At 44.7% G+C, this 26,178-nt stretch overlaps 1 protein-coding gene across 1 annotated transcript in view; it reads left to right on the top strand.

Annotated features, from left to right (window-relative positions):
• Positions 1-26,178, top strand: part of GPHR (golgi pH regulator) — a 401,532-nt gene that overhangs the window by 148,738 nt on the left and 226,616 nt on the right. Inside the window, exon 6 of the mRNA XM_068351883.1 lies at positions 3,870-3,989. Coding sequence (XP_068207984.1) covers positions 3,870-3,989 — 120 coding nt within the window. The remainder of the gene's footprint in view (positions 1-3,869; positions 3,990-26,178) is intronic.

Here is a 26,178-nt window from a genome sequence, read left to right as displayed (position 1 = left end):
CAATCATTTAATTTCCAAATACTGGGGGGAGGTGACTATGGCACCTTTTACGAGATCTTTGGTCATTGAGCTGTGCTTCAGCTCCCCTTATAGATCAAGGCCTTCATTGAAAATACTATGGCTGGATCTTGCTCACAAATTAATAATCAGATCTGCAGATCTGAAAGTTCTCTTGTGTTTAGCTGGTTGAATAAGATTGAACAGTTCTTCTTCGCTCAAGGGGTTAACTACTGCATGTATTTGATCAGTGGCTACTTTCCTCTTAGTAAGGGTAGACGAGACTCTTTAGCTATGGTAAGCAACTCTTCTAGGAGAAGGACACTCCAAAATTAAACCATTGTTCTCTAGTCTTGGATAGTGCCATAGCCTCTGTACCATGGTCTTCCACTGTCTTCGGCTAGAGTTCTCTTGTTTGAGGGTACACTCAGGCACTTTATTCTATCTGATTTCTCTTCCTCTTGTTTTGTTAAAGTTTTTATAGTTTATATGGGAAATATTTATTTTAATGTTGTTACACTTCCTAAAATAGTTTATTTTCCATTGTTTCCTTTCCTCACTGGGATATTTTCCCTGTTGGGGCCCCTGGGCTTATAGCATTCTGCTTTTCCAACTAGGGTTGTAGCCTAGCAAGTAATAATAATAATAATAATTGTGTTCCATACCTTGTGGGCAGAGGTGGTTTTACGTATCTCAAGGTGTGTGGTTCTTACCTTTGCTCATTAAACCCCTTTGGGTCTGAACTGACAGCAGGATATCCTGTGGAGAGACCCGGATCAGAGTGCAAGTTCTTTACATCTCCTTAGTCAGCAGCCTTGGAGGCTTCCTCCATGGCCAACCTCCAGTTCCTCCTGGATTGACCAATGGTCTGGGCTGTTCACATACTTTGCCCAGTCACATGATTTATCAAATGCTGAGACTTTGGCAAAGTAGAGGAAGGTTATGCTGTCTGGTGGAAAGGCAGTTATCTTTTTGACAGATGGGACTGGAGATTGTGGTTACGATGAGGAACACCTCAGAAGAGGGATGTTTGGGCAGTTGTGGGGATGTGGTGTCATTGTCAGGATTTCCTAATCCACCATGCAATATCTATCAGGGTTTACAGCCCTTTGAAGATAAATGTGGCCATGGCTTCAAGATTGGGGATGGAGAAAGCTCTGGTCCTGATCAGGACCTCCAGCAACCTCTTGTGTTAGAAAATGACAGGACAGTGCTTTACCTTTTTGAATCACCCATCCTGGGCAGTCCAAGAGGTTTAACAGTGGGAAGAGGGTAGGAAGTGTGAATACTGAGTAGCGCCGTCCCCTCCTCCATTTGCCATGAGTGGGGGATGCCTTTCATGCCATTAGGTAATGTGACAGCAAAACATTGCCAAGTCTTGGGTAGTATGGGTCTTTTGGGACGACTATCTTTGGGCCTATGCAGACCAAAATCCTCCCCTGACTTTTACCTCCGAAGGAGTTCAACTCCTATCCTCCATAATGGCAGAAAGCTCTAGCCTTGGCAATGGAGGTGAAAGCAAATGAGGAGAGGAGTTCTCTAGAAATAATTTGAGATGGGTCTCCGTGTTTCCACAGTCTGCTCTTCCTGTGGGATAAGTCACTTGGGCAGGTGATTGGTCATCGACCTCTTGCCTCTGAACAGGCTTTTTCATGAAACTCCGTTCAGCCTGGAGACGTTACATGTGATTCATTCTCCCATCAAAGTGGGAACTTTATGTTTTTGGTGGATCTGAAACATGCTGTATTATCAAATATCCATCCATCAGTTCTCCAGAAAATACCTCTACTTTGTCTTCGAGGGAGCCACGTGCCATTTCTTTGTTCCTGAGGTACAATATTCATTCATGCATTGCTCTGATTTCAGCTTGGGCCCACTGTGACGGGATACAACTGGTGAGGTATTTTGGTGATTGGCTGATCCTGGCTTCCTCTGAGAGACAGTTGTTTCAAGATAAGATTGATTGCTCTCCTTTTGTTGCAATTTGAGGATTGTGGTAAATTAGAAAAAGTAGAATCATACTTCTAAGCTAAGGATAAAGTACCTGGGCATACTGATTGCTATGGCATCAGTGAGAGCCCTTCATTCAGATGATTACATCTGCAGTCTTTGAAAAGTTGTGTAACTTTTCATATACAAGAGAGAAATTCCTGCTCAGCTATGGCAGCATCTTTGGGACATCTCTCCTTGTAGAAACTTGTTCAACACTGGTGTCTCCATTAGCTATCATAGTGGGGACTGAAGCATCATTTTTATAGCATCCAGCAATCTCCCATCATGTCTTTTCTTGTGGAGCAGAAGATGCAGAGGATTTTTCCTGGTGGCTGAATAATAAAAAGCTCAGCAAGGAAGTTCCACTCAACTCTCCATCTCCTGAGATACCTCTTTCTCAGGTGCATCCAAGGAGGGGAGGGGTGCACACCAGGAGAAAGTAGTAATTTCAGAAGTATGACGAGGAGAACAGCACCTTCACATCAACATGCTGCTTGCACAACAAGCATTCCAACAGTGTTTGATAGGGCATCAAGTAGTGCTGATGAGTGACAACACTATGATTGTAGTGTACATCAGCATGCAAGGAGCCACAGTTTTGTGCAGCCGTTACGAACAGACAAAGAAAGTGCACATCTGGATGGTGGATATAAGGCTGTAGATATCAGCGAGGGACATTCCAAGCAGGATGAATGTAATAGCGGACACACACTGTGTCTAGGGTTAGTTGTAGGCTCACTGGTCCCCATATCCTTGAGTGACAGTTTGGGGGTCACCAGCGATCGAGCTGTTTGCCACGAATAAACAGGAAGTTTGCTGTTTTTCTTTTGCACCCCCATTCTGTGGGTGGAGACTATCCAGTATCCAACTACTCCTCCATGTGATAGGATTTTTGCGAGAGATTGCACAAAAGTTGTCTAGATATCTTTGGAGGCTCTGCATCTATCATGGAAATTAGGCTATCTTCTAGATGAAAAAATGTGGCCTTTATTTGATGAAATGGACAATGATGCTTGTAAGCTTAACTGAGCAATTTTTCTTTACAGACAGGATCTGTGGAGAAGTATCTCCTCTGTCCCCCTTTAAAGCGGTGGGTGATGGATGAATGTATATCAAAACAATTGCTTTTTTCCATTTATGTGTGCATTCTGTAGTATATCCCAAACTGGGATTTAGGTTCCTCATTTGACTGGATACCAGACGATTTTAGCATTCCTATACTTAAGCTGTTAGGAGGTTGCTGAAGTTGTCACTTTTGCTTCTGTGCAGGACCAGGCAGATTTATATTTTCATGGAAGTTAAACCAGTCAGAATTTGATTCATAGGGACTGCCTCCCACCAATAGGTGAGTCTCCTAGTTATAGGACTAAGGTTTTTATTCGCATAGGAACATAGCTTCCCTGCCACCTGGTGGTAGTTATAACTATTTTGTTAAATTTTAATGGCTGTTCCAACTACACTGAAGTTATACCCCTTTTAAAGACAGGTTTGTTTACTGTAGTTATAAAAAGTACAAATTACCATAAAAATCTTTGATTTTTTAAGTAATTTGTATTTTTCCTAGCTATACAGACCTGGGTCTTTTAAGGTAAACTTTCCACCTCAACCACCCCTTTCAGTCCTAGGCAATGGGTTAAAAGTGTTAGTCTCGCTAACTAACAGGTGGGCTGAGCTTCCCCTTGCCACCCCTTAGTAGTTATAACTGGATCATTTTTCATTTAATGGGCATTCCAGCTTGTGCTGAAGTCATGTTCCTGTTTGAAGGACTCAGGCACGTATAGCTAGGAAAAATGAAAATTACTTTGAACATTTGTGATAATTGCTTTAGTGTTTCTATAAATTTTTGATGGTTGAATTAAAATCTTTTATTTTCACAATAGATTCAAGATGACTCTGGATCAAGCTCTCGTATTTGGGGCCTTCTTCGTAGTGTAACAACAAGCACACGCCCACAAGGAGAAAGTTTAACTGCTATAAAACAAGAGGTTGCAGCTCTTGAGGTAAGTGATCAGATTATTAAAACTAAAAAATATAGTATTATTATTATTATTATTATTGTTGTTATTATTTTTATTATTATTACTATTACTTTCTAAGATATAGCCCTAGCTGGAAAAGCTGGATGCTATAAGCCCAGGAGCCCCAACAGGGAAAATAGCCCAGTGAGGAAAGGAAACAAGGAAAAATTAATTATTGTAAGAGCAGTAATATTAAAACAAATATTTCCTATATAAACTATAAAAACTTAAACAAAACAAGAAGAAAAATTAGATAGAATAGTGTACCCGAGTGTACCCTCAAGCAAGAGAACGCTAACCCTAGACAGTAGAAGACCATGGTACACAGGCTATGGCACTACCCAAGACTAGAGAACAATGGTTTGATTTTGCAGTGTCCTTCTCCTAGAAGAGCTGCTTACAATAGCTAAAGAGTCTCTTCTACCCTTACCAAGAGGAAAGCAGCCACTGAACAATTACAGTACAGTAATTAGTCCCTTGATCGAAGAAGAAGTGTTTGGTAATATCAGTGTTGTCAGGTGTAAGAGGAAAGACAAGAATGTGTAAAGAATACGCCAGACTATTCGGTGTATGTGTAGGCAAATAAAAAATTTGCCGTAACCAGAGAGAGGGATCCAATGTATTACTGTCTGGCCAGTCAAAGGATTCAATAACACTCTAGCGGTAGTGTCTCAACGGACGGCTGGTGCCCTGGCCAACCTAATGCCTACCACAGTGTATGAACTGGCCTCTAGGTTTTCCTATGATTCTAGATTTATATATTGTATCAATTTCCATTACTTCATGACTAGTTATTTGATGAGAAAAATTATATTTTCTCTAGGCTTTTGGCCTTTGGATGATATTCTTTTAAGTTTAGCTCATTTTATGAGGAAATTTTTCAAGTCATGGAGCTGGTGGAACTACTTAACCTCTTCGCTACGATGACGTTGCTTATCATCAAAATTTACCCGATACTACAGTACACATGGTGATGTCCCAGATATGTCCTTACAAATATACCATACTTCCCGTGTCATAAGACACTTTTTTTTTTTTTCCCCTGAAAAAATGCCCCTAAAAATTACCCTGCATCTTAACACTAAGAAAAAGTTATATAGGGGCGTTTGACAACCCTCAAAGACCCAACTAATGACATACAAGCACATACTCACCAAGCATAAAATATAAAACAATAATTATCATTCATATGTAATAAATAAAATTATTTTTATATTGCACTTCGTTTCATGTACAGTAGCACAGTAGTAAGTTACTTATTTGTTTTGTTAATCAGCTGATGACTTGCCAACCCCCTTCTACAAGCAAACGTGCCAACTAGTGGCTCTTAGCAGATGATGCTATGACATATTGTTTATGCAGTATTTATTTATTTTCTCATATTTTGTTTATATTTTGTAATAAAGCAATATTTTGATAATGACCTTGTTGCCCAAGGTCTGAAATAATACAAACAGACAGTTGCTGGATACGACCTTGGAAAAAAACATTTCACTGTTCGTTGAGTGCAGTGTTACCAAGTTAGCAGCAAAGTAACTAAACCTAGAGTCACATACAGTGGCAAAAGTATTCCACCTAGAGGAATTTCTAGAGACTTCTTTGATCAATAATTAAGTTTGTTTGAAAATGTGTATGCTATATGAGGAATTTGGAAAATATTACTTTAATTTTACTTCTTTACCAAAATTTGATTAATAAGATTTTTTCAATATTTAACTTAGCCGGTGATTATAATAGCTGCAACTCTGTTGCTCGACAGAAAAACTCTACGTAAAAATTCGCCAGCGATCGCTACACAGGTAGGGGGTGTACTCAACAGCGCCATCTGTCGTTCAGATACCCATTACTCATTGTAAACAAAGAACTCAATTTTCTCTCTGTCGGGCTACCGGCAAGACCTACTAATTCGCTGTTGCTAACTGGATTTGTTTTCACAACTATTTGGTGAAGTACACTATTCTAGTTTTGAGCTTTCGCTATGCAGGTGTTTTATCTTCATCTTAAAACTTGAACTCGTTTTGGATAGATTTAATTATGGTGACAAAGAGAGTATGGACTTTCTTTCACTTTTAAATGGCCGACCCTTCCCTTAGACGGAAGTGTGTTTAGGCTTTTAGTAATTATCTTATCACGTTATAGATTTTCCTATATATATTTTATATCTCTCCGCCTTTATTAGGCCTCTTCGATTAACTTTCCATTTTATAAACATATAAAAATAAATTTTAATGCTTTGTTTATATAGACCTTTCCTGATAGTAGGCAGTCCTAACTTGGAAACCGAAGTTAATCAACGTTGAGCCCTTTATATCGTCTTTAGCTTTTAAAGAGCTAAGGATTTAAAACTTTTTAAATGTAATTTTTTATGAAAGAATTTCTTTGATAGTCTTCGTACTGTTTTCAAAGATGAACTAACGTTTAATTTTTTTATGCTACGCAGTTGTTGACGTTCAGGACTTTCAACATGCACTCTATCGTTACGATAGAGAGAGAGTGTATCACGGTTTCACTTTGCAGTAAGAGTAAATCGATTCTGACGTTTTGTTCATTCTTTCTTAGCTTAAATGTTTTAAATTCTAATTTAAAGGAACTTTTTATTTGAAAAACCTTTCAGTTTTTTTCCTTTAGTCAAATAACATGTTTTTTTTTTTTGACGATATATAATTGGGCTCTTCTCTTAGGTGCGAAATCAAGAGAGAAAGAGAGAGAGAGATAGAGACGGAGGGAGAGAGAGGAGAGAAAACGTTCTGTTCAAGCGGGTAACGTTGTTCTCGTGTTACTCACGTCCCTAGTCGCTGTACGGGGAGGAAGGATAAAACGTTTTTAGGTTTTTATTCTCGTCCCCAGGCTATGTGCGGTGAGAGATTGAAAACGTAGTTATATGAACTAGTGTTTAGTCTCTTTCCCAGCCACTGATTTTTCTTTTTATCTTAAAATATGTTTTCTGTTTTTTTGCTGGTATTATGAGCTTGCATTATACGACTAATTTCGCAATTACTACCTTTTAATGAAGGGTAGAATTGCGTGTTTCAGGTAGAAATAAGTGCAAAACAGAAAATCGAAGTGATAAAGTGATATGCGCAAAGTGTTATAGTGTTGCGTCCGAGGCGCAAAGTGTTACAGTGTTGCGTCTGAGGGTTCGTCTGTTCGTGCCTGTCGTTCACCTAGTCCGGGACCTCTTACAAGCTCCCAAGCCCAGGGGAGAAGTAATGTCAAACGACTTATGGGTTCGAGAGGCCTTGACCAACGAACAGACGTTTTCCCTCTATGGTATCGGGTGTATCTTACCAAGATCTCCCCTACCATAAGACGAGAGAGATGTTGTTTCTCCTCGCCATCCGTAGGCTTTTCGCATAAGAAACCTGTCACAAGGTTTCGGAGCCCTTAAGCGAAAGTCAGTCCTTTCAGGACAGGTCCAGCGTCCTGGTTACAGCCATTAGGACAGCTCTGACCCTATGCAGTCATCGGATAACTGCTCGCCGCCTAACAAAAGCGTAACACAGACTCCGAGAGTCTTTTTTTGTAGGCAAAGTGTTGCGGTCACAGACGTTACCCTCGTCTATTACCACAACCAGTTCCGTTGATCCTTAAGGGGTTGTATGGCAAAACAGGCAGTATATGCTTGCCTCCCTTATGGAAGACTATTCTGCCGATTAGTCCGTTGAGTCTAGGCGTTTATCTCATCGATATCCTGGCTTTCAGCCAACCTAACGTTCCTTTGTGCTTACTGTTGACGTTGGCGTAGCTTAGTCACGTCAGTCAGGTTGTTTAGAACCACACTCGATGCGGTCTCGTGTGGTTCTTCAGCCGCATTTGGACGTTAGGCCACTGGCTGATGCTCCTGTTGACGTTCAAGACGTTCACTAACAATCGGAGTTGACTTGTTTTGACGCTGTGCGTCAACCTCCGCATTCTAGAGTTGTTTTGACTGCTCAGTCTAGGCAGTCAAAGCAGTCTCGAGTGGACGCTGTGCGTCCTCACGCACCTGTTGTGGTTGACAGTTCAGTTGTTGACAGTTCACAGACTGTCAAGCAGTTACATGACGTTGCGTTCTGGTCCGTTACTAATGCTCCAGTGAGAGACTCAGCTTTTATTGGACAAGGTTCCTGTAGATGAGGAAGTTGCTGTTCTCCCTCCTACTGATATTCCCTTGAGGACTCTGTCAGATGGAGAGGAGCCTAAAGCTGCTTAGCCTCCTATGGACTTTAATTAAATCATGATGATTTTTTTAAGGATCTTCGTCCGGATCTTTTTGTAACTGCTGCTCCTCGTTCGCCTAAACGTCAGAGCTTACACTAGGCCTAGCTTCTTCGAAGCCGTTGTTTTTAAGCTAGTGCTCTCTCGCTCTCCTAGAGAGCGTTACGTTGGCTAGGCGACTGGTTTTCACCAGGAGGAGTTTGGGGGATACAGCCTTTGCTTTCCCTTCTTTTAAACTGGTTTATAGAGCGAGAGTCTGATATGACACGAGAGAAGTTCTCGGCTTGGGAGTTCATGCCTCTGCCCAGATAGACTTCTCAATTCTGGTAGATTCTCCCTGGCGCCTAGCCAGGAGACGCTCCAAGTTGTTTACAGGTCAACTTCACAGCTGTTGTCGAGCCTTTGAAGTTTTGCTGTACTATTATGTCATGCATAACAAGGCTTTCAGGGATGGTAAACGGTTCCGCCTCAGTCGCTAACCCCGTCTGTTGCCACACCTGCTCCCGTAGACCCTAAATGGGCTTTGCTGCAAGACATGCAGTCCAAGCTTGCGTCCTTGATAGAGGACTTAAATGCGGAGAAGAACCTTCTGGCCAACAACCTTCCAACCGGTCGGTTGTGCGCCCTGTTGACGCTGAGGTAACCTACTCGCGTCTGCCAGTTGAGGTGGTTACTCCACCGATGCGACCCAGTGTGGGTGGCCAGCCGCATGTTGACATTAAGCGACGCTCGGAGGTGGTTTTTGACGTTCAGGACGTTCAACAACCAGCAGAGGTGACTTGTTTTGACGCAGTGCGTCAACCTCAGCAACCCGGTAGGGTGTTGACTGCACAACCCAGATGGTCTAGACAGTCTCGGGTTGACGCTGTGCTTCCTTGCGCACCCATGGTTGTTGACAGTTCACAGACTGTGCAGCAGTTCCATGATATTGCGTCCGGCTCCGTCACGCATCCACCAGTGCGACCGGATTCAGCGAGCCAGACGTTGCCCACTCCGTTGCCGTTTCCTCATCAGTTTCGGATGAGGAACCCTCTGATGAGGACGTTGCTGAACAACAAGACGATCAGCCCCCAGCCCTGCTATCCATCCAGAAGATGCTGAAGAAGGAACGCTGCTCAGTCAGGCTGTGGATGAGTCTGGTAGGGACACTGTCATCCGTGGATCAATTTGTGTCACTAGGAAGACTACACCTCCGTCCTCTTCAATACCATCTAGCTTTTCACTGGAAAAAGGACAAGACGCTAGAAGCGGTCTCGATCCCGGTTTCCGAAAAGATAAAGTCTTGTCTGACTTGGTGAAAGGACAATATCAACCTAAGAGAGGGTCTTCCCCTGGCTGTTCAGACTCCCAACCACGTTCTCTTCTCGGACGCATCGGACGTAGGCTGGGGTGCAACATTAGACGGTCGGGAATGCTCGGGGATATGGAACTCGAGTCAAAGGACAATGCATTTCAACTGCAAGGAGCTACTGGCAGTACATCTGGCCTGGAAAAGCTTCAGGTCTCTCCTTCAAGGCAAAGTGGTGGAGGTGAACTCGGACAACACCACGGCTTTGGCGTACATCTCCAAGCAAGGAGGGACCTACTCTCTGACGTTGTACGAGATCGCAAGGGACCTCCTCACCTGGTCAAAAGGTCTAAACATATCACTAGTAACGAGGTTCATCCAAGGCAACTTGAATGTCATGGCAGATTGTCTCAGTCGGAAGGGACAAATAATTCCAACAGAATGGACCCTCCACAAGGATGTATGCGAGAGACTTTGGGCCACCTGGGGCCAGCCAACCATAGATCTCTTCGCAACCTCGATGACCAAGAGGCTCCCAATATTTTGCTCACCAATCCCGGACCCAGCAGCAGTTCATATAGATGCCTTTCTCCTAGATTGGTCACATCTAGATCTATATGCATTCCCTCCGTTCAAGATTGTCAACAAGGTACTGCAGAAGTTCGCCTCTCACGAAGGGACAAGGTTGACGCTAGTTGCTCCCCTCTGGCCCACAAGAGAATGGTTCACCGAGGTACTTCGATGGCTAGTAGACGTTCCCAGAACACTTCCCCTAAGGGTGGACCTTCTACGTCAGCCACACGTAAAGAAGGTACACCAAGGCCTCCACGCTCTTCGTCTGACTGCCTTCAGACTATCGAAAGACTCTCGAGAGCTAGAGGCTTTTCGAAGGAGGCAGCCAGAGCGATTGCTAGAGCAAGGAGAACATCCACCCTTAGAGTCTACCAATCGAAGTGGGAAATCTTCCGAAACTGGTGCAAGTCAGTATCCGTATCCTCGACCAGTACATCTGTAACTCAAATAGCTGACTTCCTCTTATATCTGAGGAAAGAACGATCTCTTTCAGCTCCCACTATCAAGGGTTACAGAAGCATGTTGGCATCAGTCTTCCGTCACAGAGGCTTAGATCTTTCCAACAATAAAGATCTACAGGACCTCCTTAAGTCTTTTGAGACCACGAAGGAGCGTCGTTTGGTTACACCTGGTTGGAATTTGGACGTGGTACTAAGATTCCTTATGTCAGACAGGTTCGAGCCGCTACAATCAGCCTCCCTGAAAGATCTCACCTTAAAGACTCTTTTCCTGGTATGCTTAGCCACAGCTAAAAGAGTCAGTGAGATTCATGCCTTCAGCAAGAACATCGGATTCTCATCTGAAACGTATATGTTCTCTACAACTTGGTTTTCTAGCCAAAAACGAGCTGCCTTCTCGACCTTGGCCAAAATCGTTCGATATTCCAAGCTTATCGTATGGTTGGAAATGAACTAGAAAGAGTCTTATGCCCTGTAAGAGCTCTTAAGTTCTATTTAAAACGAACTAAACCTTTACGAGGCCCGTCTGAAGCTTTATGGTGTTCAGTTAAGAAACCATCTTTGCCTATGTCAAAGAATGCTTTATCCTATTTTATCAGACTGTTAATACGAGAAGCTCATTCCCATCTGAATGAGGAAGACCAAGCTTTGCTGAAGGTAAGGACACACGAAGTTAGAGCTGTCGCAACTTCCGTGGCCTTTAAACAAAATAGATATCTGCGAAGTATAATCGACGCAACCTATTGGAGAAGCAAGTCAGTGCTCGCGTCTTTTTATCTTAAGGATGTCCAGTCTCTTTACGAGAACTGCTACACTCTGGGACCATTCGTAGCAACGAGTGCAGTAGTGGGTGAGGGCTCAACCACTACAATTCTCTAATTCCATAACCTTTTTAATCTTTCTCTTGAAATGTTTTTATTGTTTTTAGGTTGTCCGGAAGGCTAAGAAGCCTTTCGCATCCTAGTTGATTTGGCGGGTGGTCAAAGTCATTTCTTGAGAAGCGCCTAGATTAGAGGTTTTGATGAGGTCCTGTTGTATGGGTTGCAACCCTTGATACTTCAGCTCCTAGGGGTCGCTCAGCATCCTAAGAGGATCGCGAGGCTCCGTAAGGAAGATGTACTTAAAAAGGCAGAGTAATTGTTCAAGTCGACTTCCTTACCAGGTACCTATTTATTTTGTTTAGTTATTTTTGATAACTTCTAAAATGAAATAAAAATTCTTAGCTCATATGATGTAAACATATTTTGCTGGTCTCTACCCACCCCCCTGGGTGTGAATCAGCTATTATAATCACCGGCTAAGTTAAATATTGAAAAATGTTATTTTGATAATAAAGTAAATTTTTGAATATACTTACCCTGTGATTATAAATTAAAGGACCCTCCCTTCCTCCCCAATAGAGACACAGTGGACCGAGGAGAAAATTGAGTTCTTTGTTTACAATGAGTAATGGGTATCTGAACGACAGATGGCGCTGTTGAGTACACCCCCTACCTGTGTAGCGATCGCTGGCGAATTTTTACGTAAAGTTTTTCTGTCGAGCAACAGAGTTGCAGCTATTATAATCACCGGGTAAGTATATTCAAAAATTTATTTTATTATCAAAATAACATTTTTCAGTAATTGGAATACAAAACTACGTTATTTATTAGGAGTATTACTTTAAGCGAAGATGAAAGGACTAGCCATCAAAATTTAGCAAGGATTAACTACCCATCCCGCTAGTTAGGGGGGTAAGGGGGGTAGCTCACTACCACTCCTACTCACACTTGTGATTGAGTTCACTTTGCTTTTGGCTTGGATGGTGAACGATCGTTGCCGCTCTTCATCCTCATCAAATATTGGACTGCCATTAATGCTTTTTGTGCTTTTTCTTTTTTCAGCGTGTGTTGACTTCTGCTGACCCTGCATACTTGCCCTGGACTTGGGTACCACCCCTGCTGTACTTTCATGTCTGCCGAGGACACCGATCCTCCCATCCTGTGTCCTTTCTGCGGAGGTCAAAGGTTTGATAGTGATAATAAATGTAATGAGTGTTAGGAGTGGTCTGCCACCCAGTGGGAAAGGTTTGGGCGACGGCGGCAGAAGAAGTCTAAGTGGGACTCTTCTCCTTCGAAAGTGGATCGCTTGCAATCCCCTTCGGAGGATGTTCGTCCTTCCAAAGAACACATCCCTTCTCCAGCTCATCTGACGCGTTGATCTTCAGTCAACCCTGTGATTCGCCTTCCTCCTGACCTTCTGTCTCCGTTCCTGACTCCTCCAGCTCTCCATTTGCCTGCTCGCCGATTAACCATTCGTCAGTCGCCTGCGCATTAACCTGCTACACTTCATCCTCGCGCATGATCATCGCCGACGCTTTGTTCGCCCACTCGTATCTCCATTACGCTGTTTACCTGCACCTTCTCCGCCTGCGTGCTCTTCTCCTGATCGTCATTGACCAATTCGTCATTCGCCAGCGCGCCAGGTGCCTGCTCATCACTTGCCCAGTCATTGCGCTGCTGCACACCCTCATTCCCTACGGCGTCATTCTCCTGTCTGTCAGTGCGCTCTCCAATGGACCAACGATCAGACACTTCTCATTGTGCTCCAGCACTCTCTAACACACCAACGCGTCAGTGTTCACCAACGCGTCAGTGTTCACCAACGCGTCAGTGTTCACCAACGCGTCAGTGTTCACCAACGCGTCAGTGTTCACCAACGCGTCAGTGTTCACCAACGCGTCAGTGTTCACCAACGCGTCAGTGCTCACCAACGCGTCAGTGCTCACCAACGCGTCAGTGCTCACCAACGCGTCAGTGCTCACCAACGCGTCAGTGCTCACCAACGCGTCAGCGTTCACCAATGAGTCAGCGCTCTCCAGCACGTCAGCGCTCTCCAGCACGTCAGCGCTCTCCAGCATGTCAGCGTTTGCCGGCTCACCAGCGCTCACCAGCATGCCAACGCTCTCCAGCACGCCAACACTCACCAGCTCGCCAGCGCTCTCCACCACGCCAGCACTCAACAGCGCAACAGCGCGCCAGCGCTCAACAGCGCTCACCAGCGCGCCAGCTCTCACCAGCGCGCCAGCTCTCACCAGCTCGCCAGCACGCCATATCTAACCAGATCGCCAGCACGCCAGCATTCACCAGGTCGCAGCACTCTCCATTGCGCAAGCGTGCGCCTTCTCCGCAAGCGCAGAGCAGACATCGTTACCAATGACAGGCAAAATCAGACTCGCCTCATCCTCCGACTTCAAGGAAGTCGTGCTATCCAAAGGTTAAAGCAGACAAGGAAGGGAAAGGTAATTGTTTGCACTCCAAACTATTAGTCCTCTCACCAAGGAAGGGCCAAGTCGTGTCCCACAGGTCTCCATCGCCCCATTCCCCTCCCCACAAATGCATTATAACGCGACCGTAGGGGAAGGAGGGAAAGGACGCCTCGGGGGAGTTCAAGATCCCGACTTGGAAGGCGTACCCACAGTATCGTCCAGCTCCGGAAAAGACTCCTCAAAGGGACCCCTCGGTCCCTTTCCCTTCGGGGAACATCTCAGACAGCGGCAGCGTCAGTAAGCACCCCTGGTTCGGTGCCATTGTCAGGGTGGTTGTGCAAGTCTTCGGGCCTGTGTTTTCAACGCGCTCTTCGGAGGCCTCTGCCGTCTCCAAACAACCATCAGCCCCAGCAGAGTCCCGGCAAAGAACCTCGGCTGCTTCGCCCCTGGAGACGAAAAGAGGAGTCTTGGATACCATCGCATCCTGTAGGGTAAAGCTGACCCATGTGAGGGCTTCAAGGCCAAACCTTCCTGGTACTCCTCCCAGACACACTGCTGAGGTAGCCTTGCAAGGAGCAGGTGCTAACCGCCTCCCTTCCACCTTCAAAGGAAGACTCTCCTCGTGAGGAGAGCTATCCACAACTGGTAGGAGCCAGGAAGGATAGTCCAACAGGCCTTCAGTGTTGGAGTTGTGCCTTCTTCCCTGCAAGGAGTCGAAGGATACTAAGACTCTTTCAAAGTCCTCTACGAGAACTTCCAGACCCACAGGATCTGTCACCCATTCTAAGGATGTCCTCGACCCACCCAGAGATGAGCTCTCAGGGGTGGAGGAAAGAGACTTTGCTGCCAGTCCCTCCTCGGAGGGGTAGCATAAAAAATCAGGACATGGCTTCTGGCAAGTACTGACTCTTATCAGGGTTCTCAATGGGTTTGCTGACCCAGAGATAACCCTCCGGGAAGGCAAAAACACGGTCCTAGATCGTGTCTTTGGCACTCAGAAGCCCTCAAAGGCCAGTGCAGCCTTGCCTTGGTCTCCGGGGCTGAAGAGTGCTTGGGCTAAGATTGCCCTACAGCTATCGGACTTCTCCTCCTCTCATCGTTCTGGCTCTTCTGCCAAGCTCCTCCCACCTCCTTGCGTCAAGCAGAGGAGGTACTACGAGGTCTTGGATGAACCTCGACTAGCTATTCCACTCCACCACTCTCTGGAAGAGCTGTCCAAGGGGGCTCTACAGTGCCCGTCATAGAGATTTGCCGCGTAGGAGATTTCAGGGGAAAAAACAGTTTACGCACGGGAAAATATTCAGGAAAAAACAACTAATAAAGTAAATACATTGGAATTAATGGTTAACACTCACCAACCCCTGCCCTAGTACTTGATGGGCATGCCACGACGTTTCCGCACCTCCTTTAATCTCTTGGGGAGGGAATCTGCTAATGACTGTAGGAGGGACGGGTCCAGGTTGTCCCAAGCGCGCTGTAGCTCCGCGGTCAATTTCTCAATGGACGACGTATTTACGTCCTGTAATTGTCTTTTAATGATGGCCCATAAATTCTCAATGGGGGAAATGTCTGGAGAATTCCCAGGCCAGTCACTAATAAACTCAATTCCGCAATCTTTTAACCAATTTATGTTCTGCTTAGCGGTATGAGCAGGGGCGCCATCTTGCTGAAACACACACGTATTACTTTTCTCAAACGAGTCTTCTATATGTTCGTTTAGCAAGGTATAATAAGAATCTTTATTCACCGACTCATTCTTAGGCAAAAACACTAAAGATCCCTTGCCTCCATACCCAAAACAACCCCAGACCATAACATACGCAGGGAACTTAACACTCGTGGCGAGGTACTTAGGGTCGAGTGGATCGGATGTTGGCTTGCGCCAAACACTCTTTCCCTTTGTGTCCCCCACAAAGAAAGATGCCTCGTCGCTCCACAAGACTTTCCTCCACCTTTCGAGGTCCCAATCTTTATGGGATTTAGCAAAAGCAAGCCGATCCCTCTTTTGTTTGGCGGTTATAAGTGGCTTCCTTCGCGCCTTAACTTTCGAGTAATTGAGGTCTTTTTGTAAGCGCCGCTGAACAGTTCTTACAGACGCACCAGCAACAGCGTCTGGATTTTCAGCCTTAAGCTGACGGGCTGTAAGGGTGGGATTGGTTTCGATATCCCTAGCAAGGACCCTTAAACCCCTCGGGCTAATAATCTTCGGCCTACCGGGACTCGTGTCTGCCTTCGGTACCTCCTTGCTTCCAAGCTCGCGGTATTTTTTCAGAATGTTCCGGATCGTTCGAGGCTTTACACCGGTTTTCGCACTAATCACACCTGTTTTCAATCCTTCCTCGTGAAGCTGTATCACTCGAGCACGATTTTCAATGGAGGTATACCCTGTAGACATACTACAAACACGAACAGAAACACTGAACACAGAAAAATGCGACGGTAAAAGGGGACCTGCTGCGACAGGCAAGAACACACAACCGCACCTGGCAAGACCACAGAGAGCACTGCCTGAAGTCTGGTAGCAGGCACGTAGCGACGGAAGCTCTACTTGAGTAGCCAATTAGTCAATTTGTCCCATGCGATTTTTTACCCATAATTACAGGGTCGACCGATTTGCGTCAAAATGATTTGCCTTTTTTAAATTCGGCAATTCTTTATGACGGGTACTGTATAGGGAGATTCTTCAGCCGTCGGGTTGCTTTCTTGGCAGCAGAGATCCTTAATCAGAAGGTCATGAAGTATACCATGCAGGCTACTTTGTGGCTTGATCTTTGGTGGGGGACCTTGAGAATCCTTGTAGGGACCGAGGATTTTTCCAAAGAAAGTACCAGGAAGGTTATGTAAACCTTGCTCCTCTCGGGTACTTGCACCATTGAGTTTCTGGCCCACCAAGTCTCAAACTTGTGGGCAAATACCATCTTGAAATGTCGAGAGGCTGTATCTGAGAGGTTCCATCAGCAGGTCCCTAATGCCGAGATTGCTAGGCTGCAGAGAGATGGAAGTCCCACCATAGGGCCTTAACTTTCAGGCCCTACAAATCACCAGCTCCTCAGCAGCCAAACCCAGCCAAGACCTCGACGAGCAAGACGACAGCGAAGAAGACGGGGTCTAAAAAGCCCTTTCTGACCAAGGACAGGAAAGGCACAAAGTCCTCTAGGGAAGGAAAATATCCTAGAGGGAGCGGCCTCAAACGCTAGGATAGACACTCCCCCCGCTTGTCCACCATTGGGGGGAGGCCTGCAAATTTGCTGGAACAGGTGGAAGCAACTCAGGGTTGATCCCTGGACAGTCCTCGTGATTTGTTCAGGTTATCACGTCCCCTTCACGCCATCTTCCCCTGATCAGGAATCCAGTGTCGTTAGACTCCTTCGCAATGGGATCAGCAAAAGGGCTAGCCCATTGGGCAGAAGTCCAGACCATGTTGAAGAAGGGAGCTCTCCGGGAGGTCCTCGACGAATCCCCGGGCTTCTTCAGTCAATTTTTTCCTGTGAAAAAGGCATCTGGAGGCTGGAGACTAGTCATCGACCTCTCAGCTCTGAATGACTTTGTCAAGCAAACTCCGTTCAGCATGGAGACGGCACACACGTTCAGACAAGAGATAAGACCACAGGACTTCTTGTGCACACTGTACCTAAAGTACACGTACTTCCAGATCCCAGTCCATCTGTCTTCAAGAAGTACTTAAGATTCAGCCCAGACAACAGAAAATACCAGTTCAGGGTACTGTGCATTGGTCTTTTCACAGCACCCCAAGTCTTCACGAGAGTGTTTTTCCTAGTACCATCTTGGGCACGCAGGATCGGCATCCGTCTCCTCCGTTATTTGGATGACTGGCTGATCCTAGCAGACTCGGTGTCAACCCTTCTTCAACACCAAGACAAACTTCTGAAGCTTTTCCAAGATCTGGGGATCATGGTAAACTTTGAGAAGTCCTCCCTGCTTCCTTTGCAAAGACTGGTATACCTAGGCATGATTATAGACACCAATTTTCACAAAGCCTTCCCATCAGATGACAGGATAATGAGGCTGAGAAAGGTCGCAAGACCCTTTCTCAGATGAGAACTTCCAGCCCAGAAGTGACTACACCTCTTTGGGCACCTATCATCCTTGGCCCGTCTAGTTCCCAACGGCCACCTCAGAATTCAATACCTCCAGTGGCGGCTCAAGTCCAAGTGGAATCAAGCTTTCAACTCCCCGGACACCCTGATCCCCATGGGACCAGCGGAACAGACGGACCTCGAATGACGAGTGACAGATGAGAATCTGCGGAAGGGCGTAGATCTTCTCGTCCTCCCCCCAGATTTGATGCTGTTCTCAAAAAAAAAAAAAAAAAAGGATGGGGTCCCCATGTGCTGCACCATGCGATCTCAGGCCTATGGTCAGTGTCAGAAAAATATCTCCACATAAATCTCTTAGAGATGTAGGCCGTCTTTCTGGCCCTTCAATAGTTCCATCAGTTCCTGGCGGGCCACTCAGTGGTGGTGGTGTTGAGCGACAAAACCACGGTAGTGGCTTACATCAACAAGCAAAGAGGTACCTTTTCACAGCCCCTATCCCATCTAGCAGTAGAGATGCTGAGATGGGCCGAGATTCATTTGATACCACTATCGGCACGCTTCATTCCAGGCAAGAGGAATGTGCTTGCTGACAACCTGAGCAGAGCATCTCAGATAGTGAGTACCGAATGGTCTTTGGATCATCTAGTAGCCAACAAGGTCCTGACTTTGTAAGGTTCTCCGACGGTGGATCTCTTCGGAACGGCCCTGAACTTCAGGCTTCCATTGTATTGCTCCACAGTCCTAAACCCCAAGGCTCTCTGGCAAGATGCATCTAACAACGGTTGGACAACATTGACGTTTACGCCTTTCCCCCGTTCTGTCTGATGAGGAGGGTACTCAACAAGGCCAAAAAATCGGTCAACCTCTCAATGACCCTCATGCGAAATGGTTTCCTGACCTTCTACAACTCCTGACAAAGTCTACAAGAGAACTCCCTCCATGACACGAACTACTCAGACAACTACTTGCCAACATCTTCCACAAAGTCGTAGCTTTGCTATGACTTCACGCCTGGAGACTATCTAGCATCTCCTCACTCAGAGAGAATTTTCGCAGCAAGTTGCAAACAGGATGTCTGGATATCTGCGGAAGTCATCAGCAGCAGTCTACCTGCAATAGCGGAGTCCTTCGTGTATTTGTGTGAAGAAATGCGTCTTTCAGTCTCGGCAGTAAAAGGCTATTACTCAGCCTTAAGCCTCACCCTTAGACTGAATGGAATTGACCTTTCCTCATCGCTAGAACTTTCCTTACTCGTACGGAGTTACAAAATTATCTGTCCTCAGTCGGAAGTGAGACCTCCCCCATGGATCGTGATTTGAGTTCTCCGGTCTCTAAAGAGACCTCCCTACGAACCACTACACCAGGCAATAGTTCGCCACTTGACTTGGAAGACAGTGTTCTTGCTTGCTTTGGCTTTGGCCAGACAAGTCAGCAAACTTCATGGTCTCTCATACGACATCGCCCATTCAAGGGGATGGGGAGAGGTAATGTTCGGCATCGTCCTTGATTTTGTTGCCAAGACTCAGAATCCGGGGAGTGGTGGATCCCCGATTCGACTCCTTCCGGATTTCGAGTCTCCTCTCTGTAACAGACAACCGTGATCATCATCTACTCTGCCCAGTGAGGAGGTTGAGGATTTACCTCAGAAGAACAACAGCAGCTCCTCCCCGTGTGCCTTCACTTTTCATCAGCACAGGGAGAAACAAGAGGAGGATTACCAAGAATACTATCTCTGCTTGGATTTGCAAGATCATAGACCATGCCTTGAATCCAGATCCTCCTCCTTCATGTTGCCCCAGAGCCCACGATGTCAGGGGTGTAGCTACGTCCCTGGCCTTGAAAAGAAATTTCTCAGTGATGCAGGTTCTACAGGCTGGAGTGTGGAAACGTCGAACTACTTTCACAGCCCACCACCTGCAAGACGTGACCCACAGGAGGCTCGATACATTCTGTATCGGCCCTATGGTGGCTGCACAACAGCTGATATGATACATCAAGCTCCTTATTGGACAAGTAACAGAAGGTTGAGGGCACTGTTACCCAGTGTTTGTGTGCATTAATGAAAAGATATGACTGGTTCTTACTCTTTTCTTCATCCTCCCCTCTCTTGGGGAAAGCAGTAACCTGGGTTCTCTGCACAAGCTGACCTCAAACCACTGCAGATAAACCATTCTCTCTTGTGTACCTAGTATTGTGCCATTTCTGTTGTGTCCCCAAACCCTACTAAGGTGGTATTGGAAAGTTTCTGTTACAATAATTTTTCCTTCAAAGACTCGGAATAACTTTACCTTGACTGTGACACGGCTTATCTCAACACATAGCTTGCGTAGGCCACAGAATTTGCGTAGCTAGGTTTAGCGAGGTGTAGGGACTCCTTATTTTTGGTACCTACCTATTCAAAATAAGGAGCCCCCGGGTAAGCCAAAAAGCCAGTTTGGCAGTGACCTCCACCGTCCTAATTGGGTGACTCACCCCTAATAAATAGCGTAGGTTTATATTCCAGTTACAGAACAAATGACTAATTCAGAGTTAATTTGTATTTTTCCTAATGATACAAAATTTCAGCTATTTATACAAACTTACCCGCCAACCCTATTCCCCTTGAAGTCCTACCTCCAAACAAAGTGAGCTCAATCATAGGTGTGTGAGTGGGAGGGGTAGCTCGCTATCCCCCTACCACCCATTAACTAGCGGGTTGGGTATATAACCCTTGCTAAATTTTAATGGCTCGTCCTTTCAGCTTCACTGATTACCCCTAATAAATAATTAAAGGTTTGTATCGTTAAGAAAAATACAAATTATCTCCGAATTTGTCATTTTGCAACACTGCTTTCATGTAAACAACACTTGAAACACCAAACACTAAATGTGTTGTTGTGGTGGCAATTATAACTGGTTTAGTGGTTTCTCTTATGTATATGTAATAAAATTGGGATAACTGGCAGCAGTTAATTAATGTTAACTTGAACATTTTATAATACAGACAAAAATCTCACTAGAGTTGCTGACTAGGAATTGCTTGTAAAATCCTCAATTTCTTTTTTTTTTTTTTTTTTTTTTTTTTTCAAAAACTGCTTTACTAATTTAAGGGTGTGTATTACCACTTGTAGCGTTTTATGACACGGGAAATACGGTAGACCATGAGGGAGTTGAAATCACTCGTATATCCTACAAAAGCGTACAGCACATGGTTACTTATCAGACTTAAGAAATTTCACTAAGAAAGTATATCCTACAACAGCATACAGCACATGGTTACTAATCAAACTTAAGAAATTTCACTGAAAAACTCTTCCCCTCCTTGATATTAGGCCCTCCTTCTTTCTTCAGCCATCCAATAAAGTCTTTGGGATTCTAGCCTTTATTCATGATCATCTAAGATCTAATTTAGTCTGTTTTTATATTACCATGTAGAATCACATTACTCTTTCGGCCCAATGGCAACATTCCCTACCTGAGGAATTATTCACACCCCCCTGACACCCACAGCCTAGAGTCATAGGAATCATCACATCTTACCCCACCACCAACTGAAACACTTGCGATTCTAGTCTTCGTTCATTATTACATAAGGGCTATTTTATTGTTTTCCTATGTTGTTAAACGTATACAAATTATACAGAAAGCATTCTGTAAACTCCAACTTTATGTTTCATTCTTCAACCATTCGCGGTTCTCCCTCTCAGACTCCCACCCATAACACCAGTCATGCAAGTTGTTGAAAGCTGTTTGGTTGAATTCCATCACACTCTTATATCTAAGATCACACCGGATTATCTGCATACTATAAATGATTACATGAAAATATCTCAATCCATATATTTATTATTCTTATTTTTTCATAAATTTCCAATTTCCTACATTATTTACTTGCATTTTCAGATATCTTAGGATATTTCCTCAATATTGTAACATTGATCACATTTGCAACCCTGATAGCTATGAACATAACACTTTTTTTTTTCTTATTTTCTCAACTATTCCACAAAAATTATATAATTTTCATGTCTTAGATATATAATATATTTTATAGTAGTGTTGGTCAATATCTTTAGAATTTAAGTTTAATGAAAGTTTGAAAAAAGCAAATCAGACAATGGCTAGGAAGTAAAATATAGAAATCAAATTGCCTGAAATTACGTATAGAAATTAGTGAGATCGGTGTTTCTATATGGACATGAGTTGTATGACAATGAAATAATACTCAACAGATATTGTAGATTTGAGAACAAAGCCTTCAGAAGAATATTGGAAGTGAAATGGCAGGACAAGATTAGAAATGAAACTATAAGAGAGATACTCGAGTGCCATATGTGGATGAGATCATGGTGAGGGGTAGATGGAGATAGTTTGAGCATGTTTTTTGCACTTCCCAAGAGAGATTAGTTCACCAAGGCACTAGAAGAGTTGGAAGACCCAGGCCTACATGGCTGAGGGCTATAAAGTGGGAAGTGGGAGATAATGAATTGAGAAGTATTGATTTAAAAGCTGAAGATAGAGATGACTGGCGAAATCTAACCGAAGCCATTTGCATCAATAGACATAGGAGGAGATGATGATGATTGTTCATTGTTTTCATGAGTAAACCTTAGCATACTGTCATTATTTCCATTTATTGACATTCTATGCAGTATTTGTCATGATTTTTACATATGCATTCCCTTTTTCAATATTAAACTTACCCTATAATCATGTAGCTGTCAACTCCGTTGCCCGACAGAATTCTACGGGAGGGATACGCCAGCTATCACTATACTAGAAGGGGGTGTACTCACAAGCGCCACCTGTGGCCAGGTACTACAGTACTTGTTGTTGTCGCCACCTCACTTTTTCCTCTGTCGTGCTTCCGGCTAGACGTTCTTGGATACGCTTATGATTTTGGAGTATTGTTCACGGTTTGGTGAAGTATTTCTCTAAATTTGCAGCTATTCGCTATACTGGAAACTTCTTTGTTAGCTTAGCTAGCGTTTGGAATTAATTTAATTTTTATGGTGACGAAGAGAGTATGAACTCTCTTTCACCTTTAAATGGCCGACCCTTCCCTTAGACGGAAGTGTTGGTGTCTAAGAGAGTATAGACTCTCTTTCTTAGTTTTGTTATAGATTTATTTTATATCTCTCCGCCTTTTATAGGCCTCTTCGATTAACTTACTTTTATTATAAACTTATTAAAATTAATTTTTATATTTGTTTATATTCGACCTTTCCTAATAGTAGGCGGTCTTTTCTTGGTACCGAAGTTAATTAACATTGAGCCCGTCATTTCGGTTTTACCTGTTAACATATTATGCTATTTTAATGTCTTTGAAAGAATTTCTTTGATAGTCTCGTACTGTTTTCAAAGTTGAACTAACGTTTTGTTTTGTCTCTGCAGTTGTTGACGTTCAGAACGTTCAACTTGCGCTCTATCGTTACGATAGAGAAAGAATTTTCACGGTGTCACGTTGCAGTAAGAGTAACCGTGTCTAGCGTTTTGTTCATTCTTTCTTAACTTAATGGTTTTAATTCTAATAAAGGAACTTTTCATTTTGGGAAATATTTCAGTTTTTTCCTTTAACAATAATATGTTTTAACGATATATATGATTGGGCTCTTCTCTCAGGTTCTAAGTCAAGAGAGAGAGAGAGAGAGAGAGATAGAGACGGAGGGAGAAAGAGGAGGATAAACGTTTCATTCAAGCGAGTAACGTTGTTATCGTTTTTGCTCTTCTCCCTAGTCTCTTTAGGGGAAGAAGGTAAACGTTTCTAGAGTGATCTAGTGTTTAGTCTCTTTCCAGCCACTGAATTATTTATCTTTCATTAGATTTTTCTGTTACATTGTAATTCTGTTTTCGCAATTACTAACTTTTAAGAAAGGATAGAATTGCGTGTTTCAGGTACAAACCACTTAAAGTTTCGAGTTCAGTGAAATAAGTGCAAACAGAAAATCAAAGTGATAAGTGATTAGCGCAAAGTGTGTCAGTGTTGTGCGTGAGGGTACTTCTGTGCGTGCCAGTCGTCCTCCCAGTCCGGGACCTCTTGCAAGCTCCCAAGCCCAGGGGAGAAGCAATGTCGAAGGGCAAAAGGGTTCGGCAGGCCTTGATCGGCGCACAGAAGTATCCTCGGTGGTTGCGGGCGTGTCTTACAGAGACCGTCACTCCCACCCGCAGACGATTGAGCCCTTATTTTGCTCGTCTGCAGAAGAAATTTAGGGGAGAAAACGCTGGTCTCAGGTCTCAAGACCTCTTAAACGTAAAGTCCAGACCTATGCCAGACGTACGAAGTTAGAGTTCAAAGCTCTGACTCGCCGCAGTCATCAGTTGAATGCACTCCGCCTAAGAGGAGTAAGGTTCTGCCGCAACAGATCTCTGCTGTTAAGGCTTTACCTCAGCAGACTTTAGTGTCTGCCGACCCCAAGTTGACTCTACTGCAGTCCATGTAGTCACAACTTTCGGTCTTGATGCGTGAGTGTCGGGCTGAGAAGGTTGCGCCTCCGCCTGCGCTCGCTCCGCCTGCGCTCGCTCCGCCTGCGCTCCCTCCGCCTGCGCTCGCTCCGCCTGACCGCAGTACCGCCTGCCAGGTGTACGATGTTGAGCCACGTTATGAGTTTACTGATCCCAGTGGTGTGCAGCTCCCTCCGCCTTCCTTAAGGCAACCTCAGCAATGGGAACAGGAGGCTTATACCTCTCTTCCTCCGCTTCCACTTGCTGTTCCACCAGTGAGGCAACACTCGCTTGAGGTACAACAACCTCTCCCATCCATGAGTCAGTCTCCTCAGCTCTCGCTGCAGCGAGCTCAACCCTCCTCAAGGCAAGCACCTCAACACCTTAGCCTTGCGCCTCAGGAGCCTCAACTTGCGAGACATTTACTGCGTTCTGCGCAGCCACTACCTCATCGCTCTCAGCTCACACCGCAGGAACCTCAACTCGTTCCTCAGGAACTTGCTACTGCGCTTCCGCCAACCACTCAGCAAGCGCAACCCTTGAGTTCAGCCACTCATGCCAGGAGTCAGCCTCCTCCACCCATGCGCCTACCTTCTGCTACTTCTTTTGATCAGCCTTTGCAGACTGAGCCTCAGGTGTTCCCTCAACAGAGTCTTGAAGAGGAAACCACAACTATTGTTGTTCCAGCTCGTTCTGACTCTGCTGTTCAGCATACCTTACCTCCATTTTCAAACATTATGATAATGGAGGTTATTTGTATTACTTATTTAAAAATATATTTGTATTCCTTGCAATATATTTTTAACAAATCGCAAAATATGGCAAAAATCATGAGTTATGAATGTAAGGTAATATTATGTTGATATTAAACCCCTTGCAAGCATGCATGTAGTAATGCAGTGTTGCCAACAGGGCGAGTTTCCCTTTCCGGAGGTGAAGTAGATTATAGTACATTTAGTGTAGCTTAATTCTACGATTATCATGCCGGCTATCAAATTCATCAACAAAACAGTCTAAATCAATTCCCTCGACACGTGCACTTTCAATGGACGGTAATGCGATATTACTCACTCTAGCACTGGTCATGGAATTTCTGAGAAATGTTACACGCCATGCAACACGCTCTGCTTACCTTACAGCATGTTCTACATACAGCATGCTCTGCATACAGCATGCTCTGCTTACAGCATGCTCTGCATACAACAGGCTCTGCATACCTTACCGCATGCTTCTCAGTCACACATCTTTGGTTGTTGCCAACTCACTAGACTGTCAAGCAGTTTCTTAACGTTGCCTTCTAGTCTGCTGCGTTTGCACAGTGTAACCCTCACTGAGAGAACTTAGCTTTTCTCGGATATGGTCCCTGTAGATGAGAAAGTGCTTTTCTCCCTCCTTCTGATATTCCCTTGAGGACTCTGTCATTTGGAGAGGAGCCTTTAGCTGCGTAGCCTCCTATGGACTTTTATTTAAGCATAACATGCTTCCAGGGAAGGTAATGGTCCCACTTCAGTCGCTAATCCCGTCTGTTACCACACCTGCTCCCATAGTCCTTGAGCTGTGTTGCAAGACATGCAGTCCAAACTTAGTCCTTGTTAGAGGACTTTTTGTTTACGGAGTCAGTGTGTCACTGGGAAGACGTTCAACAACCAGCAGGAGTGACTTGTTGTGACGCAGTACGGCAACCTTAGCAACCCGATAAGGAGTTGTCTGTACGACCCAGACAGTCTAGACAGCTTCGGGTTGTCACTGTACTTCCTCGCTTCCCCATGGTTGACAGTTCACAGACTGTGCAGCAGTACCATGATCTTGTGTCCGGCTCCGTCAGACGACTGGCTTTTAAGAGCTCCCACAAGTCGTCGCTGTCTGGAGATTCTCAAATGGACTATGGATCTGACCTAGGAACTGGGCCTCCTGGTCAATTTTGAGGAGT

This window comes from Palaemon carinicauda, chromosome 28, assembly GCF_036898095.1.
Source record: "Palaemon carinicauda isolate YSFRI2023 chromosome 28, ASM3689809v2, whole genome shotgun sequence".
NCBI lineage: Eukaryota > Metazoa > Arthropoda > Malacostraca > Decapoda > Palaemonidae > Palaemon > Palaemon carinicauda.
This window is presented reverse-complemented; position numbering and strand designations above follow the sequence as displayed.